The following is a 26738-nucleotide window of genomic DNA, read 5'->3' as shown; positions in this document are numbered from 1 at the left end:
GCTGGGATTATGGGCCTTGTGGTGGTTTGAAAGAAAATGGCCCCCAAAGGGAGTGGCACTATTAGGAGGTGTGGCTTTGTTGGGGAGGTATAGCCTTGTTGGAGGAAGTGTGTCACTTTGGGGGTGGCTTTGAGGTCTCGTTTGTGCTCAAACCACATCTAGTGAGACAGACCACTTCCTCTTGCCTGCAAGTCAAGATGTAGGACACTCAGCTCCTTCTCCAGCACCATGTCTGCCTACATTCACCATGTCACACCATGATGATAATGGACTAAACCTCTGAAAATGTAAGCCGCTCCAACTAAATGTTTTTCCTCTATAAGAGTTTCCGTGGTCATGGTGTCTCTTCACAACAATAGAATCTCTAACTAAAACAGGCCTGCACCACCAGGCTGGCTACTGGGGATATTTTTAAGGTTAACTCTATGGGCTTGGAGGCGAAACTCAGAGGCAGAGTATTTGCCAAGCATGTAGGAGGCCCCAGGTTTAATGCCCAGTACCACAAAAATAAAGTCTACAAGATTTCCCTCACTTAGTGAACTGAATGGATAAACTGGGCATCTAATTATAAATATGACTCATGCTGAAAGAGAGAGCAGGCTGGGACAGAGCAGATATTTGAAACCCTAGAGAGAGTGACTTGTGGCCCTCAGAGCTCAGAGTGCCGGGACTGTTGTGAGGAGGAGACTGAGCATCGGTGGCCGTTCCCATCTCACAGGAAAGGACCAAACAAGCTGTGTCACAGAAAGGTGACAGACCTGCTGGCCTTTGGCTAACAGTGTCCCATAAACTGTAAGGCTGGAGCGATGGCTCAGCACTGGCTGCTCATCCAAAAGACCTGAGTTCAGCTCCAGGGGTCCATCCACATGGAGGCTTACAACCACCTGTAACCCAAATCCAAGAGCCGCCCTCTGGCCTTGGGGGACACCTGAATACTTGTGTATAATCCTGCACCCCCACACACCACCAATAAAACGGAAAATGTTTAATAAATTGTAAGGCTGACACAGTCCAAACTAGAAGCAGGTCCACTTTGTTTACTGAATTCTACTTCCCAATCTCATTTGGAATAGGGGAAGCTTAAGATGGCAGAGATGAACTTAGATGCCCAGCTTCAGTGAGTCTGCCAAGAGCAAGAACCCCAGCTCTTCAGGTGACTTGGGCCCTCTCCATTTCAATCAAGGGACGATGACCACCTGAGAGAAAGGTAGCTGAGAGGCTACCTGTGGGGACTGGGCCCTGCAGATGAGATATTTGGGGAATCTTAGCAGCCACCGGCATTTTCTATCTACGCTATCACCTATGCGTTTTCCTACAAGGAGGTAAAACTACTTATAATGTATTATTGGTGAATTAGCTAAAAAAAAAGGGGGGGAGCTTTAAATTTTGACCTGTTCTTATCTATAAAGAGTACTCTAGTTTACTTTTGTCATTTCAAAAGTGCCTGGTTAACTCCTTCAGTCTAGATATTGGGTGTCTTGTTCAGTTGCTCTCCAACTAAAAAATTATGGGCATGTTTTGTCTGCAAGCATGTCTGCATTATGTGCACACCTGGTACTCATGGAAGTCAGCAGAGGACATTGGACCACCTGGAACTGTTGTCACAGATGGTTGAGAGCCACCACATGGGTGCTGGGAATTGAACCCAGGTCCTCTATAAGAGCAGCCAGTGCTCTTAACCACGAAGCCATCTCCCTAGTTGTCAACTGCTCTCCACTTTATTGAGGCAGGGTCTTTTGCTGAACCCAGAGCTGCCTGACTTGGGCTAGTTAAGCTAGCCAGCTTGCCACAGGAATTCCCAGTCTCTGCCTCCTGAGAGCTGGGGTTGCAGGCGGCCACACTCCGGGCCTCGCTGGCAGGGCAAGTGTGGTCTCTACTGACTCATCTTTCCAGTGCCTGTTCTAATCTGCATCTCCACATCAGAAGTAGGACAGCCACCTGGACTCACGCCGGCACTTCACTGTCACAGCTGGTGTGAGACAAACTACCTCCAGTGTCTGGGGCTCCAATAACCATCCTGTTTCCTTTTGGGGTACTGATACTGTGGGATTAAGGTCAAGGGCCTAATGTTCCCAGGGGAGCCTGGCTGGCTGCGTTTCATTTTGAGTACATTTTTGGAGAGATCTCCATTGTAATTTGCATAGGCATGGAAAATACCAAGTTTATGAGGCTCCCAGGGAGAATGCTGACTCACACTTTCATGATCTTAAGAGTACACTGTGACATTTACAATTGTTCTTATGTGTCATTTTGTAAGTAAGGTCTATTAGTCTTGTTTCTGACTCTTATTGCATACAAGGGGTGTGTGTGCGTGTGTTTTAAGATAAGGTCTCACTCTGGGGTCCAGGCTGGTCTCAGCTTAGTTTAACATTGCTATTATTAACATGTCTACCGAAACATTTTTGTGTGTGTGTCTGCACATGTAAGCTTATAAAACCTTGAAAACAACCTGAAACATTAGTCCTTTTTCTCCTTAGTCTCCTAAGGAAACGGGTTAATTAAGGCTCTTATCTTACCCAGCCTAAATGAGATGCAGGGATTAAAGGACAGTCATTGAATCTGAGAAGTCACTTAAGCTTTTGATAAACTTTAATCAGAAACACTTTTTTAAGAAAAAAATTGAAACAGGGTCTCACTGGTTGGCCTGGAACTCACCATGTAGACCACGCTAGCCTCAAACTCACAGAGATCCACCTACCTCTGCCTACTAAGTGCTGGGATTAAAGGTGTGCACCACCTCACCTAACCCAAAATTTATTCTGTGTGTCAGTGTGTGGGCCACAGGCATGTGATGTTGCTATTCAGAGGTCAAGTGACAACTTACTAGAATCGGTTCTCTCTTTCAACCATGTGAGACCTGGGATTGAACTCAGGTCATCAGGCTTACCCACTGATCCATTTCGCCAGCCCCAGACACGCTGCTTTAAAACCCAGTAACACAATTTACACCAAAGCATGAACAAAAGCAGAGGATCCTAACTTTTGTGTGTCATAAATCTAACTTGGGCTTGTCATCTCATAGACATGAATGATCTATACTTTTACCATATAAACTTCCAAATGCTTAACTTTCTAAAACCTATTAAAAATGAAATATTGAGCACATTGAATGTGCTTCACAGAACATTAAGATGTTCTGAACACACCATTAAGGGATATCTGATCTTCTTAAGAAAGTATTCTAGAGGGACAATAAACATCTAAAATAAAGACTTCAAAAGTACCGTTAGTGTTTACATAAAACAGTATTCATTAAGGCATAAGATAAAAGTTGGTTAAGTAACAAAATTTTTTATTTGCTACATAAATTTTGGTAAGGATTTTCTTCTAAAACAGATTCTAAAAAGAAATTAAATTTTACATTTTCCCCTTAGTATTCTAGGGCAATAGAAAACAAGACATAAAAATGTTTTATGCTAATCAAGATGTATGATTTTAAATACATGGAAAACTAATGGAAAGAAGCTTTTTATAATGACTTTGTAACATTTTCTCGATATATTGAGGTTGTCAAGAATAAGTTTTCTGAGATATAAGTAACACGATACATAATTATAGAAATATGAGCCAGATGTTGTGGCACATGCCTTTAATCCCAGGACTTAGGAGGCTAAGGCAGGTGGATCTCTTGAGTTTGAGGCCAGCGTGGTCTATACAGTGAGTTCCAGGACAGCCAGAGCTACATAGAGAAATCCTGTCTCAAACAACAACAAACCTTTATGACCATGTGTGGTGGCGCACGCCTTTAATCCTAGCACTTGGGAGGCAGAGGCAGAAAGATCTCTGTGAGTTTGATACCAGCCTGGTCTACACAGTGCCATGCCACCCAGGGTCATACACTGAGACTTTATTAAAAATCCTTTTATTAGATTATTGCTATGAGGTTTATGTTTCCAAGAATACTTTTGTGCTTCTAATTATAAACATTTAGAACTTTATTTAATTCTTAAGTGTGTGTGTGTGTGTGTGTGTGTGTGTGTGTGTGTGTGTGTGTCTGTGCATCTGTGTGTCTGTGTGTGTCTGTGTGTAGGTATGTGCATATGAGTACACGTGACTTCAGAGGCCAGAAAGGGCATCGATCCCCTTGGGCTGGAGTTACAGGTGGTTGTAAGCTGCCTGATGTGGGTTCTGGGGATGGAACTCAGGGTCCTCTGCAAGAGCAGCAAGTGCTCCTAACCACCGAGTCATCTCTCCAGACCCAACATAAGATTTTATCATTGAAGCTACTATACACATAAAATCATGAATGGATATGTTTGTCAGAGATCTTTACATTCCATTTATGTGACATTTCCTCTTAGTGATAGGAGAGCAAAAGACACCAACCCTGACCAGCAGTGTGAAGAAGCTGGGTCAGCTTTGGTATGACTCCGTATGTAATGGAAAAGGTCAATGTCATTGGATAATACCAAGAAAAAAGAGAGCTAATATTCTGCAGCAAAAGGGTAAGTTTTTAAAAAAATGATTTCCATCAAATTTTCAGAGAAATTTCTAGAATGCCTTCTGCTTGGAAAACATAAAATGTAAATTCAAAAGATTAAAACTTAAAAGCCTGGCTCAGTATACAAAGAGAGTTTTGTGTGGTTTCTGACCTTTGTTCTGTAAGAAATATACATATATTTCATCAGCGTTGAGATAGGCTGCTTCTGCTACTGAATAATGAAGTTGTTACTCAACATTAATTCATTGCTGATTGATAATATACATCTTATTATAAAATGCCATTTCTTGATATCTAATTTTATATGTAATGAAATTATTAAGGTAAAACAAGTATTGTTAACAAAAGACCGTATTAAATTTAGAATGCTTTCACTGGATTCAAGACTTGTTTATTTTTAGTGTGAGTGTGGTCTGTGTGTGGTGTATGGGCCTGTGTGTGATGTATGGGCCTGTGTGTGGTGTACAGGTCTGTGTGTGGTGTATGGGCCTGTGTGTAGTGTACAGGTCTATGTGAGGTGTGTATGGGTCTGTGTATGGTGTACTGATCTGTGTGTGGTGCATGGGTCCGTGTATAGTGTACGGGTCTATGTGTGTGGTGTGTGTGTGTGGTATATGGGCCTGTGTGTGGAGGGTGTCAGGTCCTCATTGTGCTCTACCTTATTCCTTTGAGGCACAGTCTACCCCTGAACCTACAGCTTGCGTTTTTTCAGCTGGGCTGGCAGCCAACAAGCTCCAGATGCCCTCTGTTCTCCACTCACCCTGGCACTGGGGTTAAAGGTGTGCTGGCTACGAAGGTGCTGAGAATCAAACTCAGGTCCTCGTGGTGTTTCAGCAAGTGCCCTTAACAACCAAGCTGTGTCTCCGAATCCGGACTCACGGTCTTAAATATTTATTATTATTTTGTGCATGTGCTAGTGTGGGCCACATTTTACCTCCCCCCATGGGTTCAGAGACTCACACTCAGGTCACCAGGTCCAGGCAGCAAGCACTTTTACCCTGCTGAGCCACATCACCAGCCTTCAGCTCAATTTCTAATGTTCCTAATCTTTGGTTAAAAATATCTTATGATATAGACAATGCTACTGCCCGCCTGTCGTGGATGGCATATAACTGCTATGTAAATGAGCCCGGCTGAGGCAACATCATGGAATGCCACTGAGAAAGTGGCTCATTTTTTATGATATTTAGATCTGTTTACAAACCAGCTAATTCTATGCATTACAAAAGTCTCCATGCTGCCAAATGGACTTAGACAAAAAGATAGAGGCAAAAGCCCTATGGTTTTCACACCTCACATCGCATGCCTTTCACTCATGTGCAATGCTTACATGAGAGCCATAATTTGTCTGGATTTATAGACACAGATTTATATAAACCATTAGCCATTCAATTGGCAGAAAGCTATGAGATCGCATGTTGCTTAGGCATGAAGCATCAAAGAACTTAACAACTGTTAGTTAAAACATGGTGTCAGAATATTTAAATTCCAAAGTCCTGGTTTTGTTTGATCTTTCTGTTCCTTATCCAAAACCTCAATTAAAAAGTAAAAACAGCCGGGCGGTGGTGGTGGTGGTGGTGGTGGCGCACACCTTTAATCCCAGCACTCAGGAGGCAGAGACAGGCGGATCTCTGTGAATTCAAGGCCAACCTGGTCTACAGAGTGCTGTGGATATCACTGTGTATAAATAAAACACTGATTGGCCAGTAGCCAAGCAGGAAGTATAGGCGGGACTAGCAGAGAGGAGAGAGGAAAAGGAGAGGAAGGCAGAGGAAAGGAGACACCAGCTGCCGTTCAGGGAGCATCATGTAGAGGCAACAGATAAAGCCACAGAACACGTGGCAACATTTAGATTAACAGAAATGGGCTTAGTATAAGAGTAAAAGCTAGACAATGGTAGGCCTGAGCTAATGGCTGAGCAGTTTAAATAATATAAGAGTCGGTGTGTTTATTTTATAAGTGGGCTCCGGGACTGGTGGGGCTTGGCGGGAGCTGGAGAGAAATTCTCCAGCTACAACAGAGTGAGATCCAGGACAGGCACCAAAGCTACACAGAGAAACCCTGTCTCTAAAAAAACCAAAAAACAAACAAACAAAAAAAGTAAAAACAAATGATCCAAATAACTACCCTGGCCGGGATGATGATATTCTAGAGACACAGGTGCTCTTCCCTGTGGCTAGCAGATTATCTAGACAATGGGCCCCAAGGAACTGGAATTTCTCCCAGTAGTCTTATATTGCAGGAAAGGAGAGCTGAAGCCTGGTGCCAGCCAGAGGAGGGACCTGCCATGCATGAGAGATTTCACACAGCTCTGGCAATACTCAAGTAAGGCCACCTTTCAGGACAGACTAGAGTCGAGACGATGAAGGAGCCCCTCAACCACGCTCTGTAAGTAACCCTGATAAACTCTAGTTCACTAAGCTGCCCAGATGGAATCACTTCCTCAATCTGTCTGTGCCCTGTCTGGGGTACACAATTGTCTCCTTACATCCATGCAGGGAAAGCCAAGCAACAGACAGGATGAAGGGAGAGGAGCCTTGGCATCTGCCTGCCTGTCCTAAGACAAGGTGTTCTAGATAAAGGATGCAGAATAAAACCTTCTAAGAAATAAATGTGAATTTCAAATAGTCTTACAAAGTTGTAAACTTGTTCTACTAACAAATGAAACTGGACCCCTAACTCATTTCACTACGAAAGAACACTACATTCTCACATTTAGTTAGTTCCCACCCCAGCAGAATGGCGAGTTAAGATCACTGGATTCCACATCAGAGCCCAGCACACTCCCTTCTAGAGCATGGATTAAACACATGCTGTTCTTTGAGCTTTGGTTCTGCTGGGAATTAAGCAAACTACATTTGAAAATGCATGTGTGGGGCCAGCAAAATGACCCAGAGGATAAGGGGGCTTGCTACAAAGGCTGATGACCTGAATTCAAATCCCCAGACCCACAAGGGTAGGAGAGAACTGACTGCTGCAAGCTGTCTCCTGACTTCCACTCACGGCGGCATCCCATCCCCAACACACTAAATAAATAAACGTGAAAAGAAAATGCATGTCTTTTCCATTGTGGTAAGCCAGAAACCAGTGGAGGAGATGGGATGCACTTCTGCATTCTAATTATGACTATGGAAGGCAGAAAGGATGACCAAAGCAATAAAGAAGAAGAAAATGCTTCACTTAAGGTAATGCACAGTAACTGCAATTCTCGGACAGAGTTCCTGAGTATGGGGGTGTGTATTCCTATGTGTGCACACACAAGTAGACTCCAGAGACTGAGGTTGGGTGTCTTCCTCTGCCGCTTTCCACCTTAATTTTTCCACCTCATTTGAGACAGTCTTTCACTGGACATGTGTGGTGATCTATTGTGTACCCTAATAAACTTTGCCTGGAGATCAGAGGACAGAGCCTGCCACTAGATTAGACATAGAGGCGAGGCAGTGGTGGCGCACACCTTGAATCCTAGCATGCAGGAGGCAGAGATCTGTAAATTCAAAGCCACCCTGAACTACATGAGATTGACTCAGTCTAGGAGAGAAACAGAGCCAGACAGTGGTGGCTCACACCTTTAATCCCAGTACTTGAGAGTCACACGCCTTTAATCCCAGCACTAGGAAAGTTGAGACAGGAAATGATATGGGTGGGCAGAGAAAGGTATATAAGGGGGTGAGGAGACAAGAACTAAAGTCTTCCGGCTGAGGAAAGCTTTTCAGGGTGAGGAGTCCTAGAGGTAAGAGGTGACTTGTTCCTTTGTCTCTCTGATCTTTCAGTGTTTACCCCAATTTCTGGCTCTGGGTTTTTTATTAAAGACCATTTAGCCATTTGTGTTACAGATCTGGAGCACACCAACGCTAGGAGGGCTGTTCAGCGAGTCCCAGGGATCCTCATGTCTCTACCTCCTCAGCACTGGAAATACAGGCGTACACCACTATGTCCAGCTTTCACATGACTGCTGGGGACTCGAACTCAGGTCCTCATGCTTGAGGGACAATCACTTTACCAACTGAACCACCACCCCAGCCCCTTAAATTAGTTCTTCATTAGGGACCAATCACAGAAGGAACTCCATTCTCTATATCAACACAGGTGAGGAACCAAAGGAATGTCCGGCCTTGAGAAATCCCCTTCCTGAAGTTGGTTTCTCCTGATCTCAGAGGAGGCGGCAATGGCCACATTTCACTTTATCTGACAGGAGAGCTGTTGGGTGGATTTTGCTAGCTGCTTCAACTATTAAAGAAAAAGAAAGAAAGAAAGAGAAAGAGAGACAAAGCATGATGTTTTGAAAAGAAAATCATTACCTAACCACTGGCCATTTGGATTTTGAGAACAGTCTGCCAGGGCGGTCACTGGGGGAAAAATGAGAGACTCTTTACCAGAGAACTTCAATTCTCGTGTCTCTGAAAACCATCATGACATCAGCCCTCTGTACATCTCAGTCGGCCTGGAGGAGTCACCAGACTTTACCAAAGCACACTCCTCTCACCAAAGGATGACCGCAGGACTGACAGCCGGAAACCAAGAGCTCACTCCTTGTTAACGGCCAAATGTTCTCCTTTTTAGAAGATTGTTTTAAAAGCTAAACTTGGAAGTTCTTAATTTATTATTTGTAATTTTTTTTTTTACCGTGGGGCAGGGAAGATGGCTCAGCAAAAGTACTTGCTGCTCCGACGGAGGACAAGGGTTCAGCTCCCAGCACCCATGTCCTGTGGCTCACAACTGCCTCTAACTCTGGCTCCAGGGGATCTGATACCCTCTTCTGGCCTCCTCAGGCACACATATGTATGGGAGCACACACACACACACACACACACACACACACACACACACACACACACACATCCTTTTTTAATCTTTAAAAAATGTTTATTCTATGTGGAGGTCGGAGTACAACTTGCAGGAGTTAATTCTCTCCTTCTACCTTGTGGGTCCTGGGACGAACTCAGGTCATCAGGCTTGGTGGCAGACACCATCTCACCAGCCCCAGGAGCACGAACAGTGAACACTATCTTCCGCCAGTGCTAAAACAATCTATGGTATGACCTTGAGTGAAAACAACAGACCAGCCTCAACCTTTAGGAGGCAGAGGCCACGGACACCCGGCAAAGGGAGAAGAAGCATTCCAGGGGACCTGCACAACAAGAAATGGATCCCGCAGACCTCCTAGCATATCTATGAGGCTCTAGTCTCTGTGAACAAATGGTCACAGCACCAGTGAGATGGCTCAGTCCCTAGGGACCCATATGGTGGAAGGAAGGAAGTGGCTCCCCCAAATTGTCCTCTGACCTCCACACGTGCACTGTGGCATTCACACACTAGCATGCTCGCACTCACAACCTCTCCCGTACACACAACTAACAAATATAAGGTTTTTAATTTAAAAATAAATGTTAAAAGAACCAGGAAGGTGTAATAGTACTACTCTGGAGTACAGCTTTGTGCATATTCACTATGGTGTGACCCAGCCCCACACAAAGTTCTTTGGGAAAACGGAGGGTATGGTATCTATGTATGTACATATGTGGTTTTTACACTTACTAGTTTGTATAGCACTATGAGCACATGGAGGTCAGAGGACAATTTCGTGGAGTTGGTCCTCTCCTGACACCTTTACTTACATGTGGTCCAGGGATTGAACTCGGGTTGTTAGCTTGGCACAGGAAGTAATCTGATCCGCTGAGCCATCTTGGTGGCCCTAGATTTTTTTCAGCTAGTTAATTAACATATTCTTTTTCTCTTTGAGACAAGGTCTCCTGTAGCCCAGGCTGGCCTGGAACTTGCTATGTAGCCAAGGTTGACCTTGAACTTTTGATCCTCCTGCCTCCGCCTCCCAAGCATTAGGATTACAGGCATGCACCAGCGTGGCCAGCGCACGGCGTTTTTAAAAATCTCTTTTGCAATTTTTCAGCCATCCTCAACCACCAAGCCACCCAGTCTCCTGAAGGGACAGCAAAGCTCCCAACAGTCACCAACTTCAGCTACAGGGCTGTCTCAGCCTGAAATCCCCTGCAGTCACCAGCCAAAGTCACAACCCTACTCACTCCAAACCCTGCTCAGGCCCCTTGAAGTGGCTGAGATATTCCTTAGCAGATGGCTCCTGCAGATATTCCTTAGCAGATGGCTCCTGCCTTTGTCAGAGCTATGCCACTCTCACTGCCAAAGGGTATCAGAAGGTGACACTGGCTTAGAGAAGAACATCAGCTGTTCACCAAGGTCATCGAAATGCATATTGTGAATCCTCCACAATTTTCAGGCTAAAATTATTTTATTGGAGATTAAGAACAATATCTAAAAAAAATAGTTAAAACTGGCCTTAGCCTGACTCCAGATAGCATCTCAAGAGAATGTGCATATTATAGATTACTATCATCCTTGACACAAAATAAAATTGGCAAGGGGAACACAGTTAGCTCCCTTCTAGTGGCCACTTGGAGGCAGAGTTAGGGGAACACGGCTGTGGCAGGCGGGCAGATGGTAGGGTCCTTGCAACCTGCTGAGACCTGGTAGGTGGTCAACATCTGCAGGGACTGTTGTCCTGTGACAGAGCAGGGCAATGCCCCTGTGCAGCTGCACTTTCTGCACATAACACGTATGAGGACATCTCACCCCTGGCCTGTTGGAGGCATGCAGAAGTCAAGCTTGTGAGGCAGGAGCTTGGGCAGCATGAACCATACGGAGAAGCCATAATTCAGGGGAGCGACAGGTTGTCTTGCAACTGCTCCCATCATGCCAATAGGCACATTTAGATACTTTTAGGGTCTGCTAGAATTTCTCCCACTTGAAGTTAAAATGAGATTCATTTCAATCCAAATTGGAGGCTCCTCATTGGTAGAGAGGCAATTGACTCCCGGCAGCTGCCAGACACAAGGACAAGGGAGAGTTCCAGTCAGGCAAGGAGCTGATTTTGTCTCTCTAGGAAATTCTTGCTTTTGATAACGTGCCTCCTCTTAAAGCAGCGAGCAGGTTACAAATATGCTCACTCACTTTCTGAACAAGTACTAACACAAGCAACGGGTGTGCTGGGAAAGGACACCAGCTTACCTCTGGTTCCGGCTGTGAGCCATGCTCCTCTTCCGAAGAGTTGGGTAGGATTGCCCACGTTATGTTGGCACTGGCCGAGGGCAAAGAGCCAAGGGTCCCGTTTTTCAGTTGCTCTGTGGAATGTGACGTGGGCCCATGCCATCCCAGGATGGTTTCTGAAACAAAGAGCTAGAATGATGCCAGATATTCTCCAAACCTAACACTTAGCACCTAGGAAACATCTGTACCTTGTCACCCATGAGACATGGGCCCTGTGTCACACACGGGGGGAGTCTGTTTTAAAGGAGGTTCCTGACCGTGCATGTAAGAGACATTTTCCTACAGCATCAGGACCAGAGTCATCATAGACCGGAAAGAAACAATTTGTATTTGGTGTGTGCACGCACACGGGGCCAGAAGGGCTCCTCAGGTGTCTTTCTCAATCACGCTCCACCTTGATTTTTGCCCCCTTTGTCATGGCCTCTCACCGAACCTGGAGCTTACCAAATTCAGCAAGGCTGGCTGAAGGAGCACCAGGATCTCCCTGTCTCCAGCTCTTCATTGCTGGAAACACAGGTGGACACTGCTGCACCCAGTCCTCATGCTGCATGACAAGCGCTCCATCCAGGGTCACCTCCCTAGCCCCCAACAATGCATTTACCAGCATTAGATATGCTGGGTTTTTTAACTTTCCAAAATATTTTATACTATTTAAAGACTGAGTCATATTGTCAGATACAGGCAACTCAAAATGTATTTTGTTGTTTAATAATCCCAGTTCAGGAAAGATGTTGACAGTGTGGGCACAAAAGGCTGCTCCTGTTGCCAGATGTGGCCAGGTGCAGGGAATGTTAAAAAGACCCACCACTGAGGGCCAATATGCCTGGCCCATTCTAGCAAGAAATAATTCTTAGAAATAGCAGCTTGTTAAGCCAAAAGCATTTTTCCAATCTTCCTTCAAGGCCTGGGAGGGGGGGGGGAAGATTTTTTTCCTCCAATATGATTTTTTTTACAGTATTATTATTACCATGTATCCTCCTGAGCTTATTAATGGGGACAGGAGTAATTACAGGTAAATTTCTTTACCCCATGGCAATCTAGCAAGGTGACTAATAGGTGACTCTCAGCTCACTTCCAGCCTGGAGATTTAGTTCCCCACCTAGGAGCAGGGATAAATGAGGGAGCAAAGACAGGCTGGGGTTGGGGGAGTAAGGGGGGCTCACTTGGTCCTCCTGGTCCCAGGTGTTCCATCCTCAAGGCAATCTTGTCTGTGGACGTTCTTTCTGAACTTGCTCAGAAAAATCTAGAAATGGCCTAAACCTTTAGCATCCTGATAGACTCTGATTGGTGTATATAAAGTAAGACAGACAGCAGCAAAAATGGGGTGCTTGCTCCCACCCCACCCCACCCCGTGTGTGTGTGTGTGTGTGTGTGTGTGTGTGTGTGTGTGTGTGTGTGTTGCTGAGGGTGGTGTTATCCAACCCAAGTACACTTGTATGTAAAAATCTCTCTTTTCAATGCCATCCTTGATACTTCTAAATACATACATATATAGTAGGCTACATAATTCCACTGCTTAAGCCCCAAGGGAAGTAAAACATAAGCCTCTAGGCCTTTTCAGCCCACAGCTGGCAGGTTCCCTGTGTGCTCCAGCCTCCCTGACATTGAGCCAAGTTCACTATCATCTTAGGGCATTGCACACGCCACACCTTCTTCCCAGGTGCTACTCCTCTAGACCGCCTCTGGGGAAGTGGGGGTGGGGTTTGCTAAGCATCACCTGCTCAGAGGCCTCCTGGGAGATCCCTGGTCCTAGGGCATCCCAAGCCACGCTGCAGCTAACTGCCTTCCTTACAAGACCCACTGCTGTTTGAGCTCAGCCAGGGCACACACTGGATTCTGTTCCCTCTTTCCTCCCTAGAACACCGACTCCTTGGAGGCAGAGGCAATACTGCCCTCGCTTTTCTGACTTCCGTGGATACTAATTCATGTGTGATCCACACACACACATGCAGGCAAAATATTCATGCATATAAACTCTTTTTTTAAAAAAAATAAATGAATTCATACATGGATGAATGAATAAACATTGAAAAAACATGGAGAAAGTCAGTTAGTCTTGTGGTTTAGTCTCATTCGCCTCACCTAGTCTATCCATGTGTCTGTCCAACCGTCTGTCCATCTCCCCCCCCCACCTATGTTGAATCCTGTCTGCTATGGATTCAATGTTTGTATTTTGATTGATGTCTTAACCTCTAATCTGACAAGATCAGAAGTCAGAATTTTCTAGAAGTAATTAAAGTTAAAAGATCATCAGCTAGGGCCTTCATCCAACAGGACTGGTACGCTTAAGAGAAGACAGGAGCTGGCACTGTGCACACACGGCAGGTGGAAGCATGTGATGGTGGGGAGGGAGTGGCCATCGGTGGGGAGGGGAACTCCATCGAAGGGAGCCAGCCTCGGACAGTCAGCCTCCGGCACTGCCAGAGATACGCATCTGCTGATTCAGCCTCTCACCCCAAGCTGACGAGTCTTGTCTATGTAAAATTTTGATATTCTGTTCATCGTGGGTTAGTTTTACATTATTTCAGTTTAAAATACAGTGCATTAAAGTATCACCTGTCATGATTCCTGAGATTTTTTTTACATTAACATATAGATACACGTCTGCAGCTCTGTATGTGCGTGCACGCACACACACACCCTTGTACGTTCCTCAATGTACATATGAACATGAAGGTCAGAGACACTTGTCAGGATTTGGTTCTCTCTTTGCACCATGTGGGTCCCAGGCTCCAAACACAGGTCATCTGACTTGGCAGCAAGTACCTTTACCAATGAGCCATCTCATGGGCCTGATTCCTGAGACATGGGGCACTCGACTTCTGTACTCAGGGCTGTTATCTCATTGATTTTATCTGAACTGGTGATGAATAATTTTTCTAAACATCATTATATAGCTCACATCAAAGTAAAAATGATCGAATTAACCATTAACATGTAGAAAAATACACTGATAATGAAGAGAGTGAGAACAGAAAAGTGCTTGCCAACAAGCGTGAAGTCCTAGGTTCAATACCCAGCATAGCCACATAGATACAACATATACACACAGCAATAGCCCACACAGGACAGCGCCAAAAGTACAGGCCGTGGGCTGGGGAGGCGGGGAGCTTGAATGCACCCACTCTTCATCACTGACAATTCAATACACGCTGTGTAACCCTCAGCTTTGACAACTACAAAAAATAAAGAACAAACACAGACATGGCCACTGCCTTTGGGGCTTAGATTTTCTCCCAAAACTCAAAGGTAGGGTAAGAGAAATATAGTTTCTGTAGCAAAATAACAATGTGGAGAAAAGGGCACCCTGGAAGTATCGGAGCAAGAGGCATTCTCCAGGCTAGCAGGGAAAGGACAGCAGGCTGCATTTTCTTTTCTCTTTCCCCTTTGCTGAGTTTCTGGGTAGCCCAGGCTGGCTTCAGACTCACAGTCCTCCTACCTGTCTCCCATGTGCTGGGATCACAGGTGTGTGCCGCTGTACCCAGCTCCACAAGCAGTATGTTTTAAAGACAGAAGTTTGGCTGAAATGTGTGTCTCCTGGGAGCCTCAGGATGCTGAGGATCACCTGGCCTCTGCCCAGAGGCTGTGGCAGGTGATGGTTCCTGGAAGTCTGACCTACCAGTTCGTGGTGACCTTGTCTCTCAGGTTCAGGAAACCTTCTAGGGTTCCAGAGTTAGGCTGTAACGTCCAAAGCTGAGAAAGTGTGAGGCATATCTGCAGAGGAAAGCCAAGTGTTCCTAACTTCATAGTGTTGGGGAGGAACTAAAGTGGTGTGCACACGTGTGTGGTGATATAGTGTGTCCCCCAATACATTGTGCATTCTAATAAACTTATCTGGGGTCAGAGAACAGAACAGCCACTAGATAAACATAGAGGCCAGAAAATGGTGGCACTCACACCTTTAATCCTAGCATCCTAGAGGCAGAGATTCATTCGGATCTCTGTGAGTTCAAAGCCAGGAAATAGCCAGGCATGGTGACACACACCTTTAATCCCAGGAAGTGATGGCAGGAAGCAGAAAGGTATATAAGGTGTGAGGACCACGAACTAGAGCCTGGTTAAGCTTTCAGGCTTGTGAGCAGCAGTTCAGCTGAGATCCATTTGGATGAGAACTCAGAGGCTTCCCGTCTGAGGAAACAGGATCAGCTGAGGAATTGTCGAGGCGAAGAAGCCATGGCTTGTTCTGCTTCTCTGATCTTCTAGCAATCACCCCAATACATGGCTTCAGGTTTGTTTTTATTAATAAGACCTTTAGAGATTTGTGCTACACACGTGAATGTAGAGGCCAGAGGAAACCTTGGGTGCCTGTCCTCAGGTGTTGCAACCTTGTGCTTTTGAGACAGTGTCTCTCTCACTTGGCCTGGAACTTGCTGACTGAACTAGTCTGGTTGGCTAGCCCCAGGATTCCTCCTGTTTCCACACCTCCCCAGTCTACTGCTGGGATCACAGGTGCATGGCACCAAGGCAAGCGTTTGTTTTGGTTAACATGCGTTCGAAGGACTGAACTTGGGTCCTCGTGCTTACGTGGCAGGCGCTGTATTGACAGGGCCATCTCCCAGTCCTTGACTGACAGCCGCCTCTATGGAGAAAATGCCACTCAAGAACTTTGTTTTGACTGATTAAGAAAGCTCCCCCGTCTGAAACACACTGCAAGGAAAGATTGTAGCTTTTCCTACCTACTCACAGACTGACGGCACTATTGCATCTCTATCTTGGCTTCAAACTGTAAAATAAAAGTGACTGGCAGCGGGCAGCCTAAGCAGAAGGGAGAGGACAGAAAAGGAAGGCCCTGAGTGGGGGGCGGGGAGGAGGAAAGTGAAGCAGATGGCCAGGAAAGCCCAGAATAGTCGTGTGATCATCACATTTAACCATTTCCAACGTGACACACTCATCAACAGTGCTTTCCAGGAATCTTAGGAGAGGAGGAGAATATTCTAGAACATGACGGAAAGCGGACAAACTGCTTTCTGCTCCAGTTCTCCCGTTACCCATCTTGCTCTGTCCTCATTCAGCCCACTAGGGCCCTGCTGTCACCATCCTGACAGAGCTAGCTCCAGTGCCCCCATTTCCCAAGCCCACTTTGTGCCCAGCAGGCTGGGAAGGTCCGGCTCTAACCCGGAACCACAATGTGTGGGTACAGTGTCTGCTTGGAGCTGATCTCCACACCCTGAACAAAGCCCAGCAGTAAGTAACCAATAAGAAACAGAGACAACAAATCAAGTTTCAATTTTTTTCCACGCTGGGAACCCAAGTATGTCCCAAAGTTCCGAGTCGGACTCTGTCCACTTTTCCCATAGATCGAGGCTGTGGAAGACAGACAGACACTCAGCCCCTTCCAACCAGGCACGTGTCCCGGCCAAGCTGCTGGCACAGAATGGGCAGGAATGGTGAGAGAGCTGCATACTTCAAGCCTTGACTGAAAAGCCAAATCGCCCCATTACTCTTCCCTGCAAACCAACCTCTCTGAAAATATTAAAGAAGCCCCCCAGAAATAGGTCTGGGAGTTGTTAGGCTGTACAGAAGGGAAGCAGGTGCATTTGAAAATATGCTTAGGACAAAAGACGAACCAGAGTGCATCTGTAAACAAAGAGCCTCAGCCAACCAGCTTCCCAGGAGATACATGGAAACATTACAGGACATGAACTACTACGACGTCACAAGGGGCAGGCGTGGTGCTTCTAGTCCCAGCACGTGGGAAGTAGAGGCATGAAGGTTAGAAGTTCAAGGTCAACCTTGGCTATATAGCAAATTCAACACATGAGAACCTGTCTTTAAAATGGGAGTTGGGGGAGAGAGAAGAAGGGGTGGGGCAGGGTGGACAGAAAGGCAGGGGAGGAGAGGCAGGAGGATGGAGGAAGTAAAAAATTCACTTTGATTAAAAAAACACAGGGCAAGAACCAGAAAGTCAAATCCTGGGTAAGTCAGAATTATACCCAGGGGTACAATTCTGCGGTGAGCCGCAGGTACAGCAGCTGTGAAAACCCTGAGACGTTTTGTTTCCCTCCACCCATCCTGGCTCTCCTTAGACACAAGCACATCAGTGTATGTCAGGTTGCTGTAGCTCCTGCCAGCCTAGGAAGTCCAGGATGGTAAGCAAACACATTCTGTGGTAACACTTACCTGATCTGCTAGGTGAGGGTCATGTTTGAACTATGAAGACCCGGATGTAAGAAGGGACTCCATTTCCTTTCCAATGTGTGGTACAGATTTAAACAGCTTGTGTACATTGTTTGAAAAACTGAGTGTCACAGGGACATAAGTCTTAAAAGAGTTGGGAGCAGAGGAGATGAATTACCCATGAAGCTTCAGTCTCCCACTAATCTAGTCATGTGTAGGGCTCCAGTGGTGAGCAAAGATGCCTTCGAACTTCCAGGCATGGTTTTGACAAAATGACCAAGAAGGGTGGGGGAGGGGTGGGGGAGGGGTGGGGGAGGGGAGGGAGACAGCTCAGAGTGGACAAAGTGCTTGCTCTGCAACCCTGGGGACCTGAGTTTGACCTCTAGCAGCCATGTGAAAATTAAAAAGCAAGTATGCTCATGAACCCAAGTGTCGGGGGGCAGAGATAGGAGCGTCCTTGGGTACCCTGGCTAGACAGGTCTAGTCTACTACTCTTTTTAAAAAATTATCTTTATGGTTTTTAATTATGTGTATGTATGTGGCAAGGTGTGTGTGTGTGCTGGGGAGAGACAGGGATATGTCACATGAGTGTAGGTGTCTACAGAGGCCAGAAGGGGGCATCAGATTCCCTGGGGCTGGATTTGCAGGCAGCTGGGTGCCACCCAATATGGGTACTGGGAACCTAGCTCCAGCAAGTGCTCTTAACCTGAGCCATCTCTCCACCCCCATACCATCCCCAGAGCCTTTTTGAAGCCTGAAATCATTTGCTTATTGGGTTTGGGTTTTGCTTTGTCTAGAGATGGAGTACTTACTGACCAAGTCACCTCCCCAGCCCTCTCCTCTCAAGGCATTTTCACCTTCATTATTGAATTTAATCCTCAATAATGTCTTTTGTCCGCTTACTACTGACTCCTCAGATAGGACTGAATTCTCTTAAAACCATATGTTCCTGTCTTTGGCTTCTGGAAGAGGAACTAGCAATGTTTCTGGAAAGTTCTTCAGCAAAATCCTCCCATATGACCAGCCCCAAGGGAGGCCTCCATGACACTGTCCCTAAAGGGAGTTGCACAAGTCTGTCCTTCAGAGGGGTGAGCAGGGTAGAAAGGAAAGGCCATGTATAGGGTCTGTCGTCTAAAGTAACTGGGAGGGACACACAGCATGGAAAACCGGCTGCAGTGACAGATCCTAGAGGTGGCGTGCTGAGGACAAGAGTCAACATCAGGGCAAGGCTGCCACATCTGGAAGGAGACTCGACAGTCGGTGGATACACATTGGCTGAATTTTTGCAGGATGGTACTCTGCTGGGGAAGAGGAATGGAGGCTTAACTGGACCAAAGGATGGATGGATGGACAGTGAAAAAGTAGGGCATGGCGGTCCACACCCATAACTGCAGCCTTAAGACTGCCGAGGCAGGAGGATCCCCATAAGGTCAAGGCCAACCTAGGCTACATAGTGAATTCAAAGTCAGCCTGGAACTACATGGTGAGGTCCTGTCTCAGAAAACTGAGAGGGGGTGGATGGGACGGGATGCGCACATGCACACAATACAGGCAATACGCATCTGAACCAGACAGGCTCAGGGCTGGGAGTGGAGCACTCACCTGAAGCCCCTGGCTTGTGGCTAGATGGGCCCGCCTGGCGCACACTCTGCTGGAGCAGGGTGAGGCACTCCCCGAGGCAGCTGAGGGTGGCAGCGGAGGTAGCCTTCAGGAGAAGCAGGTCCTGGTCCAAGGCAGTGAGGGGGCCGGAGCCTGGCAGGGACTCGATGGCGTGCACGAGGTTCTTCTGCTGACCTTCCACCTGGTTCATCATCTAGAAACAAGGACAGGGGAGATGAGGAGGTTTCCTTTTGTGAGGCTCCAAGCCCACATGGAGCCTCGGAGCTGGACAGAGGCAGGCCCACAGGGTGCTCTATGCACGCTCAGCCACTGCTGTGGTGGTCAGGCCCAGGTGCCCGCGTGGGGGTCCATCTATTCACACCCCAAAACACTGAGCCAAGAGAATGTCAGAATGACATCAGAGATAAAAGGCAATAACAGGACCATTAGGTACTACTTTACAGACTTCAGGAAACAAGTCAATAGTAAATCACTAAAAAGTCCTAGGCTAGCGAGATAGCTTAGCTGGCAGAATCCTCGCCTGGCATGCCCAGAGCTCTGAGTTCATTCCCAAGCACCACTTAAACCAGGCATGGTGTTGCATACCAGTACTCCCAGCCCTAGAAGGGTAGAGACAGGAGAATCAGAAATAAAAGGGGACGGGTTCAAAGCCAGCCTGGGCTACATGACACATTGCTACATGGTAAGTTCAAAGCCAGCCTGGGCTAGGCAACACCCTTAAAGGAAAAGCAGAAGTCTTTACAACCTTCCTCAACACTGTTTCTGTGGAGGGCTCTCCCTCAGAGCGGGGGTTGTTTCTTGCTTCCCCTCCAGCTCCACTCCATCTCTTCTAAGCACCCCCATCCCAACGCAGAGTGAAATTGATGTGAGGAAGGTCATGGCAAAGCCACCGCCACGCCATCCCATTTTACAAAATGACAACATACACCACGACTCTCCGTCACACCACGTGAGGCACGGGGAAGAAGAGAATGGCAGAGGCAGTCCTACAGCCTGGCTCACCTCACGACAAACCCAGGGAACCCTCCTTGTGCTCTGCCCTTGGCCGACGAGCTCATCACAAGGCAAACCGGGGTCTGACTGTGTCTTTGGACGGCACATCAAGGAGAAAGCGCTCCAGAGAGAGCTAGCGAAGCCCTCGATGGTTACCTTGTGCCATTCGGGCTCCTAGTGTTTTACAGCTTGTCCCATTAAACAGGATGATGAACAGAAAGCACTAAGCACCACATCTAGCGGATAATTAGTCATTTCAAGAAGTGGATGAGAAAGCAACAGCCCAAGGTCACGGGGCCGCTGACCCTGAGCGGGGCCGCCGCCTGCACCTTAGACGCTGCTCCGTTGCTCTTTGGGTTTTCCTACAAAACCTGTTCTCGGCTTAGGGGGACATTTCCCGCACTGTCCCTGTAAATCCCAAAGGGTTCTTGTCACCAGCATGATGAGCCCAGCTGGAAAGCGGGAGCAAGGGAAAGGAACGCTGGACTTGGGCCAACGACTCTCGGGGGCTCCGTCTCCACAGGCTCATGAGTTGGAACGCTTGGTCCCCAACTGGTGGTGCTATTTTGGGATGTTGGGAAACCTTCAGGAGGTGGCGCCAAGTTGGAAGAAGGTCATTAGGGTATGGCACTGGGGGTGTATGGCCCACTCTGCTTCTGGTTCTCTGAAAAATGGGCAAATGGCTGTCATCACTCCTATGCCACCCACGCCCCCATGCCTGCCCTGCCATCATGGACTCCTCAACCGTGAGCTACAAGGAACCTCTCTGCCCTTAAGTTGCTCCTTGTCAGTCTGTCACGAAGAGAAGAAAAGCAGGGAATGCGGCACACCTGGGCTCCCCCACCCAACACCCCTCCTGCTGTTTGTTCAGAAAACAAACGTTATTATCTACCATTTGGTGTAGGCACGTGCTTTAACAAAAATCAGCTAGCTCATCTGGGCCGGGGAGATGCTCAGTCAAGTGCTTATAGAGCAAGCTTGAGGACCTGAGTTTGATTCCTCAGAACCCACATCAAAAAGGGAGTCCCCGGTAACCCTAGTGCTGGAGACAGGAGGATCTCCGGGGCTCCCTGGCTAGCCAGCCCAGCCTAACCGGCAAACCTCGGGTTCAGTGAGAGACCTTGCCTCAAAAAGCAAGGTAGAGAGGGATTAAGGAAGAGACCCAGTGTTGACCCCAGCCTACACACACACACACACACACACACACACACACACACACACACACACACACACACACACACAAATGCACACACAGCTAGCGCTCTCTCTCTCTCTCTCTCTCTCTCTCTCTCTCTCTCTCTCTCTCTCTCTCTCTCCACCCCCCAACCATTTCAATTTTACAAGATGACTTTTTTAAATCATCTATGTCCATAAACACATGCAGAGACACAATCTGGAGCCCCCTCCCAAATACTGTGCAAACCCGGAATTTTCTTGTGCAACTTGGTCTTTGTGGATTACAGAGGTTGAATCAGCCATGCTGCTTCTTCAGCAGCATCTGAGACATTGCAGGGCTCCATAGGCGCCTTTCTCTTTCTGTCTTCTCCAGAAAACCTCTTGAATCACCTAATTTAAATTAAAATTGTAACCCCCGAAACTCAGGTTCAGCTCTGGGGAAGAATAGCAGAGATGGTAGAGGACTTGCATGCACAAAGCCCTGGGTTTGATCCCCCGTACTGTGTAAAAGTGTGTGTCGTCACAGACTTACACCCTAGCACTCAGGAGGTGGAGGCAGGAGCTGAAGGTCAACCTCAGCTACATTGAAAAGTCAGAGCCAGACAAGGAAACCTCAGACCATCTAAGAAAAGAAACAGAAGGAATCGCAGCTCCAGCTGAATTCCTCGCACCCCGAGCCTCGGAAGCATTCATCTCCCTCCGACGTCACTTCTCGTGCACTTGTCTGCTCTGCTCAGTGATGCTGGCGTGTGAACAGGGACCACCATCTGTACTGGGCACTGATCAATCCCAGATGCGGAACGAGCAACTGAATCGCAATGTCCACATTCTCTCAATAAAGTACAAGGGAAGTCATTTAGGACCCAAAGTTTAAAGAAACATCAATAAGTATAATAGGGCTTTAGCCTAAGTCCTTCATTTTACTAATGAACAATACCTCTTTGTTGGTTTCAGCTTGCCAAGAGAGACTGCCAACCAGTTAAGTTTAATTTCAAATAAGATAAAATATCTAAGTGTTCACTGGCAGCCAACTGTACATACATCTGCTAACAGAGAAAACTGGATTCCATACTATTTGTAGGACTCAGCACTTTCTCAAGATTCTCACCATAAAACCTAGTCTCAGAAAAATGGTGTGTCAAAGAAAAAAAGAATATACTGATGGAGCCTATAATCCATTATATTTTTTACTATTATGAATGATGCTATAAAGCTTAACAGAAGAGGTAAGCAAGATAGAGCTGCTAACTAATATGGAATATTCTCAGTTTTAATCAACAAAGAGACCCATTTCCAAATTATATTGTACAGGATAAATACTTGCTATTTTGCAAGCATAAGCTATTATGTAAATCTTAGGTAATAAAAGCACAAAACTGGCGTATGGGATGTCCTATTCTACTGCCACAGAAGCACATGCTCAGAGATGGGGCCACACATTAGCTCTCTGAAAGCATTCAACAAGAATGCTAGTATCTACCAAGAGCTGGTACCGGAGGCAGGGAGACCTTTGGAGAGGCACTTGGAAATGGTGTTGAGAAGGTTGTGGTTACAATGATGGAGATATACTGGGACCTAGTGGGAGAGGGGTGGACCTGCAGGCCTACATACCGCGACGGGACCCAGTTATGTTTCCGTGTCAACAGCGCCCCCTGGAAGAACTCTTTGCCTGTATACCAATAATAAAGCATCTATTGGCTTTCATCATCTTTCCTAGTAAACTGAGCACTGAAAACAAAATAAAGGAAACTCCAGTTCCAGATGATGTGACACCTTCTTCTGGCCTCTATGGTACTGCATATACATAGCACACAGGCATACATGCAGGAAAATAATAAAATAAAAACCAGGGGCAGCATGATGGCTTAGTGGGTAAAGGCTCTTATCACCAAGCCTGACAAGGACCTACATGGTAGAAAAAGAGAACTGATTCCCACAAGTTATCCTCTGACCTCCACGTGTGTGATATGTTACACAGCACACACATACACTTATTTTTTTTAAAGAACAAAAAAAGCACAAATTTCAATTCATTCTGGTATTTGGCTTCTTAATCAAGGGCATCACCAACCTGTAAGACAGGTATAAAAAACGGGATCCTAAATTAAATGTCAAAGGCACAAATATAGGTCAGGCTGCATTCCAGAGATAATCTCCACAGGAAGTAGGGAACCCCTGCCTGTTTCCATAGCACTTGAGAGGCAATGCACACCGCAGAGCCAAATCATGGGAGTCAGTGCTAAGAGGGCTAGCAGCTCTGTGGAAACTCAAGAGGCCGAAACCAGGAATGCTGCACAGTTTAAGTCCTCTTGGGAAGAGTTGAAGAAAGCCTTGGAGAGGGGAGGGTGGCCAAGGGGCTCCTCTGTCCCTGTGTCTGGCATCTCTCAACTGCAAACCTTGATGCTGGTTTTTGAGGTATCTGTGAAGTCCAGTTCTGAAGGCCAGTGCCAACGAGGTTAGCCATTCATTCCTTCTTTAACACAAGACTGTCACAAGTGCCTCGTGACTACAGAGTGCTAGTCCTAGATCAGGGCCACGACTGGGCTGCTTGCATTGGTTGGCAGAGCCTACGCCGCTGGCTGCTGCCGGGGGTCTCCCGTAACTCAGTCTACCTTGTTGGTAAGTAGAGGGAACAACCGACCTCACTGACGAAGTGACTTGCTGGGCATCTGTCCCTAGTTTATGAGCCATCGCTAAGTCTCCACTTTGGAGCCCAGTGGCTAACTGAGGTACTATTCTGTTTGCCAACATCCTTTGGAGTCAGGGCTTCATGGAGCATCCATTTCCCTAAAAACAACATAGCTCCATCCTTCATGGCTGAAAAACAATTTCACTCTTGGGGTGTGTGTGTGTGTGTGTGTGTGTGTGTGTGTGTGTGTGTGTGTGTGTGTGTATTGTTGTCATTGTTTCTCTATCCACTCCTCTGCTGTTGGACATCTAGATTGTTATATCCTGATCTTTATCTAACCTTACTCCAGTCCCCACACTGTAAACCAAACTTCCAATTCTTAGTATTCTGACCCCTATCTCCTCCCTCCAGAGACACAGCCAATGCTCTATGCCAGCATCTCCCCTTCTCCCCGTTCCTTAAAATACTGACCAATAAAATCAGTCTGATCAGTATATATATGTTACTATTTAGAGAGCTTGGGGCTGGAGAGATGGCTCACTGGTTAAGATCTCTAGCTGCCCTTGCAGAGGACTGGGATTCAATTTTCAGCACCTACATGGAGATTCACAACCATGCTTAACTCCAATTCTAGGAGACCTAGGCCCTCTTCTGAATGCTTCAGGTACCAGGCACACACACACACACACACACACACACACACACACACACACACACTGCACATACATACAAGCAGACTGTAAAGTTTCAAACCTGGGACAAATGGTTGAGATGCCTATTTAACGTATCAAAGCAGACCTGACCTCCAGATTCTCCCAGCATCCCTCAGCCCCTACCTCTTACAGGCATACCCCACCCCCTACCCTGAACTCTCCAGCTCACAGGCTGGGTTGCCCTTTCCCCAGTGGCTCTTCCCTATATAATCCAGACATTTTGGTTACCTGCCCTTTTGTACCTTTGGACTCCTGGCTGCTGAGACACCCCCCCGCCCCTGCCCCCGCCCCCGCCCCATACACATGGCCCAGCTCAGCCTAGTCATGTCCACTCTGGATTCTCCCAGATGTCCCTGCCTCTACCGATGTTCTCCCTTTCATCTACAATAAACTTTCTCCTCTACCACACCTAGGAGCAGTTATGTCCTTTCCTTTTTATAGACAAAACATTCAAATACATAAAATAAATAAATCTGTACAGAAACACCTAGAAAACTGACCTTGCCATCTGTGATGGCTTTTCTCCATGATTCTGTGTGCTGGGCACAGTGAGATGAGACCTGGCCTCACATTTGCAATTCCACCTTCCCGGGACACCCCAGCTTTGCTCCCTCCTGCCTCTGAGTATATCAACCTAGAATGGCAGAGCTCACCAGAAGGAGAATCCCAGGTCACGCTCTATAATGCAAAACACAACCGTGTGTAGGCCAGTTCTGGCTGTTGTAGTGTGGCCACCCTGCAGGACTCAATACATCTGAGGAGACACTGACCCTCTCTCTCTTTGGCTATCAGGCTATTGAGATGTGGTCCCCAAAAATTGGGATTTCTACCCAAGAATCTCATGCTGGGAGAAGGGAAAGGCAGAAGGCTGGTGCCAGCTAGAGAGGGAGCCTAGGAAGAGAGTTCACGGTTTTGACATGTCAGATCACCTTGGCAGAAGAGAATGAAGCCCAGGCAATAATGGGTTAATGGGCAAGACCACCTTGACCAGGACTGATTACTCCCCCCCTCCCCATCCCACCCCCGGCCCATTCTGTTTTTGTAACTCAAATGCATGGTTCTTGAATGTGAACTTGAAAGTTGATGATCATGCAATGTCAAGACTAGACATGCAAACACAGGCATCCTGGAGCCACCCCGGCCTGGAGAGAGCATCACACACAGACCTGAATGGCTGGTCGGAAAGCTGTACGAATCTGCTTGGAGACAGGACCCATTCACATTTTCAGAGAACTGGCAGGAGAGGAGCGTTCACTGCGGTCCTTTGCCCGCTGCCTCTCTGGATTCCCAGGGGGGCCATTACTAATTTTGGCCATTACAGAACAACTTAAGCCATCTCTGGCCACCCCCATGCCTGGGAGGCTGGACAGGGTAACGGCATTTCTCCACCTCAGCATCACAACAGCTGGCCTTTGTCACACATTTTGTGAGGGAATAAGTGAAAGTGTGCTGGGCGGGAGCCTCCCATCTGAGCCTCTTCCAGCTCCTCAGTGGCGCAATGCGATGCCGGGCCAGGGAATTCCATCAGTGTTTATAAACCAGCTCATACACCCCAGGCAGGGGGCAGAGGGCAAAAGCAACATTCTAAATTGCGCACACACGCACACACACACACACACACACACACACACACACACACACACACACACATACTTTCAAAACCCTTTCTGAAGAGGACCCGCCTTTATTCCCTAAGAACTTAATTTCTTTTTCTCTGCCTTTTCTAAAACCTATCACCCTGTCCCAGCTCCACACCACAATAGTATAAAATGTGACTTTCCTCTGTACAAGTACCTAAGAAGCCATTTGAAGGACAGAAGTCTCAAGACAGTCAAGAAACCCAAGCTAGGGAGACTGTACAAGGATGAGGTCCTGGGTGTGAATCTCTAACATGACCTAAAAACCCAGGCATGGAGCTGGCACCCGGCTCAGGGTGAGAAGGTGGCTGTTCATTACTGTGATATTACAAACC

The 26738-nt window shown here is 46.9% G+C and overlaps 1 protein-coding gene across 2 annotated transcripts in view; it reads right to left on the bottom strand.

Annotated features, from left to right (window-relative positions):
- Positions 1-26738, bottom strand: part of Osbpl10 (oxysterol binding protein like 10) — a 248742-nt gene that overhangs the window by 47094 nt on the left and 174910 nt on the right. For both annotated transcript variants that reach the window (XM_052723469.1, XM_052723478.1), the window contains 2 exons: positions 19238-19448; positions 11480-11634 (listed from right to left, as the gene is read on the bottom strand). In XM_052723469.1, the coding sequence (XP_052579429.1) occupies positions 11480-11634; positions 19238-19448 (366 nt within the window). The remainder of the gene's footprint in view (positions 1-11479; positions 11635-19237; positions 19449-26738) is intronic.

Source organism: Peromyscus californicus, unplaced genomic scaffold (assembly GCF_007827085.1).
Source record: "Peromyscus californicus insignis strain IS unplaced genomic scaffold, ASM782708v3 Scaffold_11__1_contigs__length_118956290, whole genome shotgun sequence".
Lineage (NCBI taxonomy): Eukaryota > Metazoa > Chordata > Mammalia > Rodentia > Cricetidae > Peromyscus > Peromyscus californicus.
Note: the sequence above shows the minus strand (reverse complement) of the source record. Positions and strands in the feature narration are given on the sequence as shown.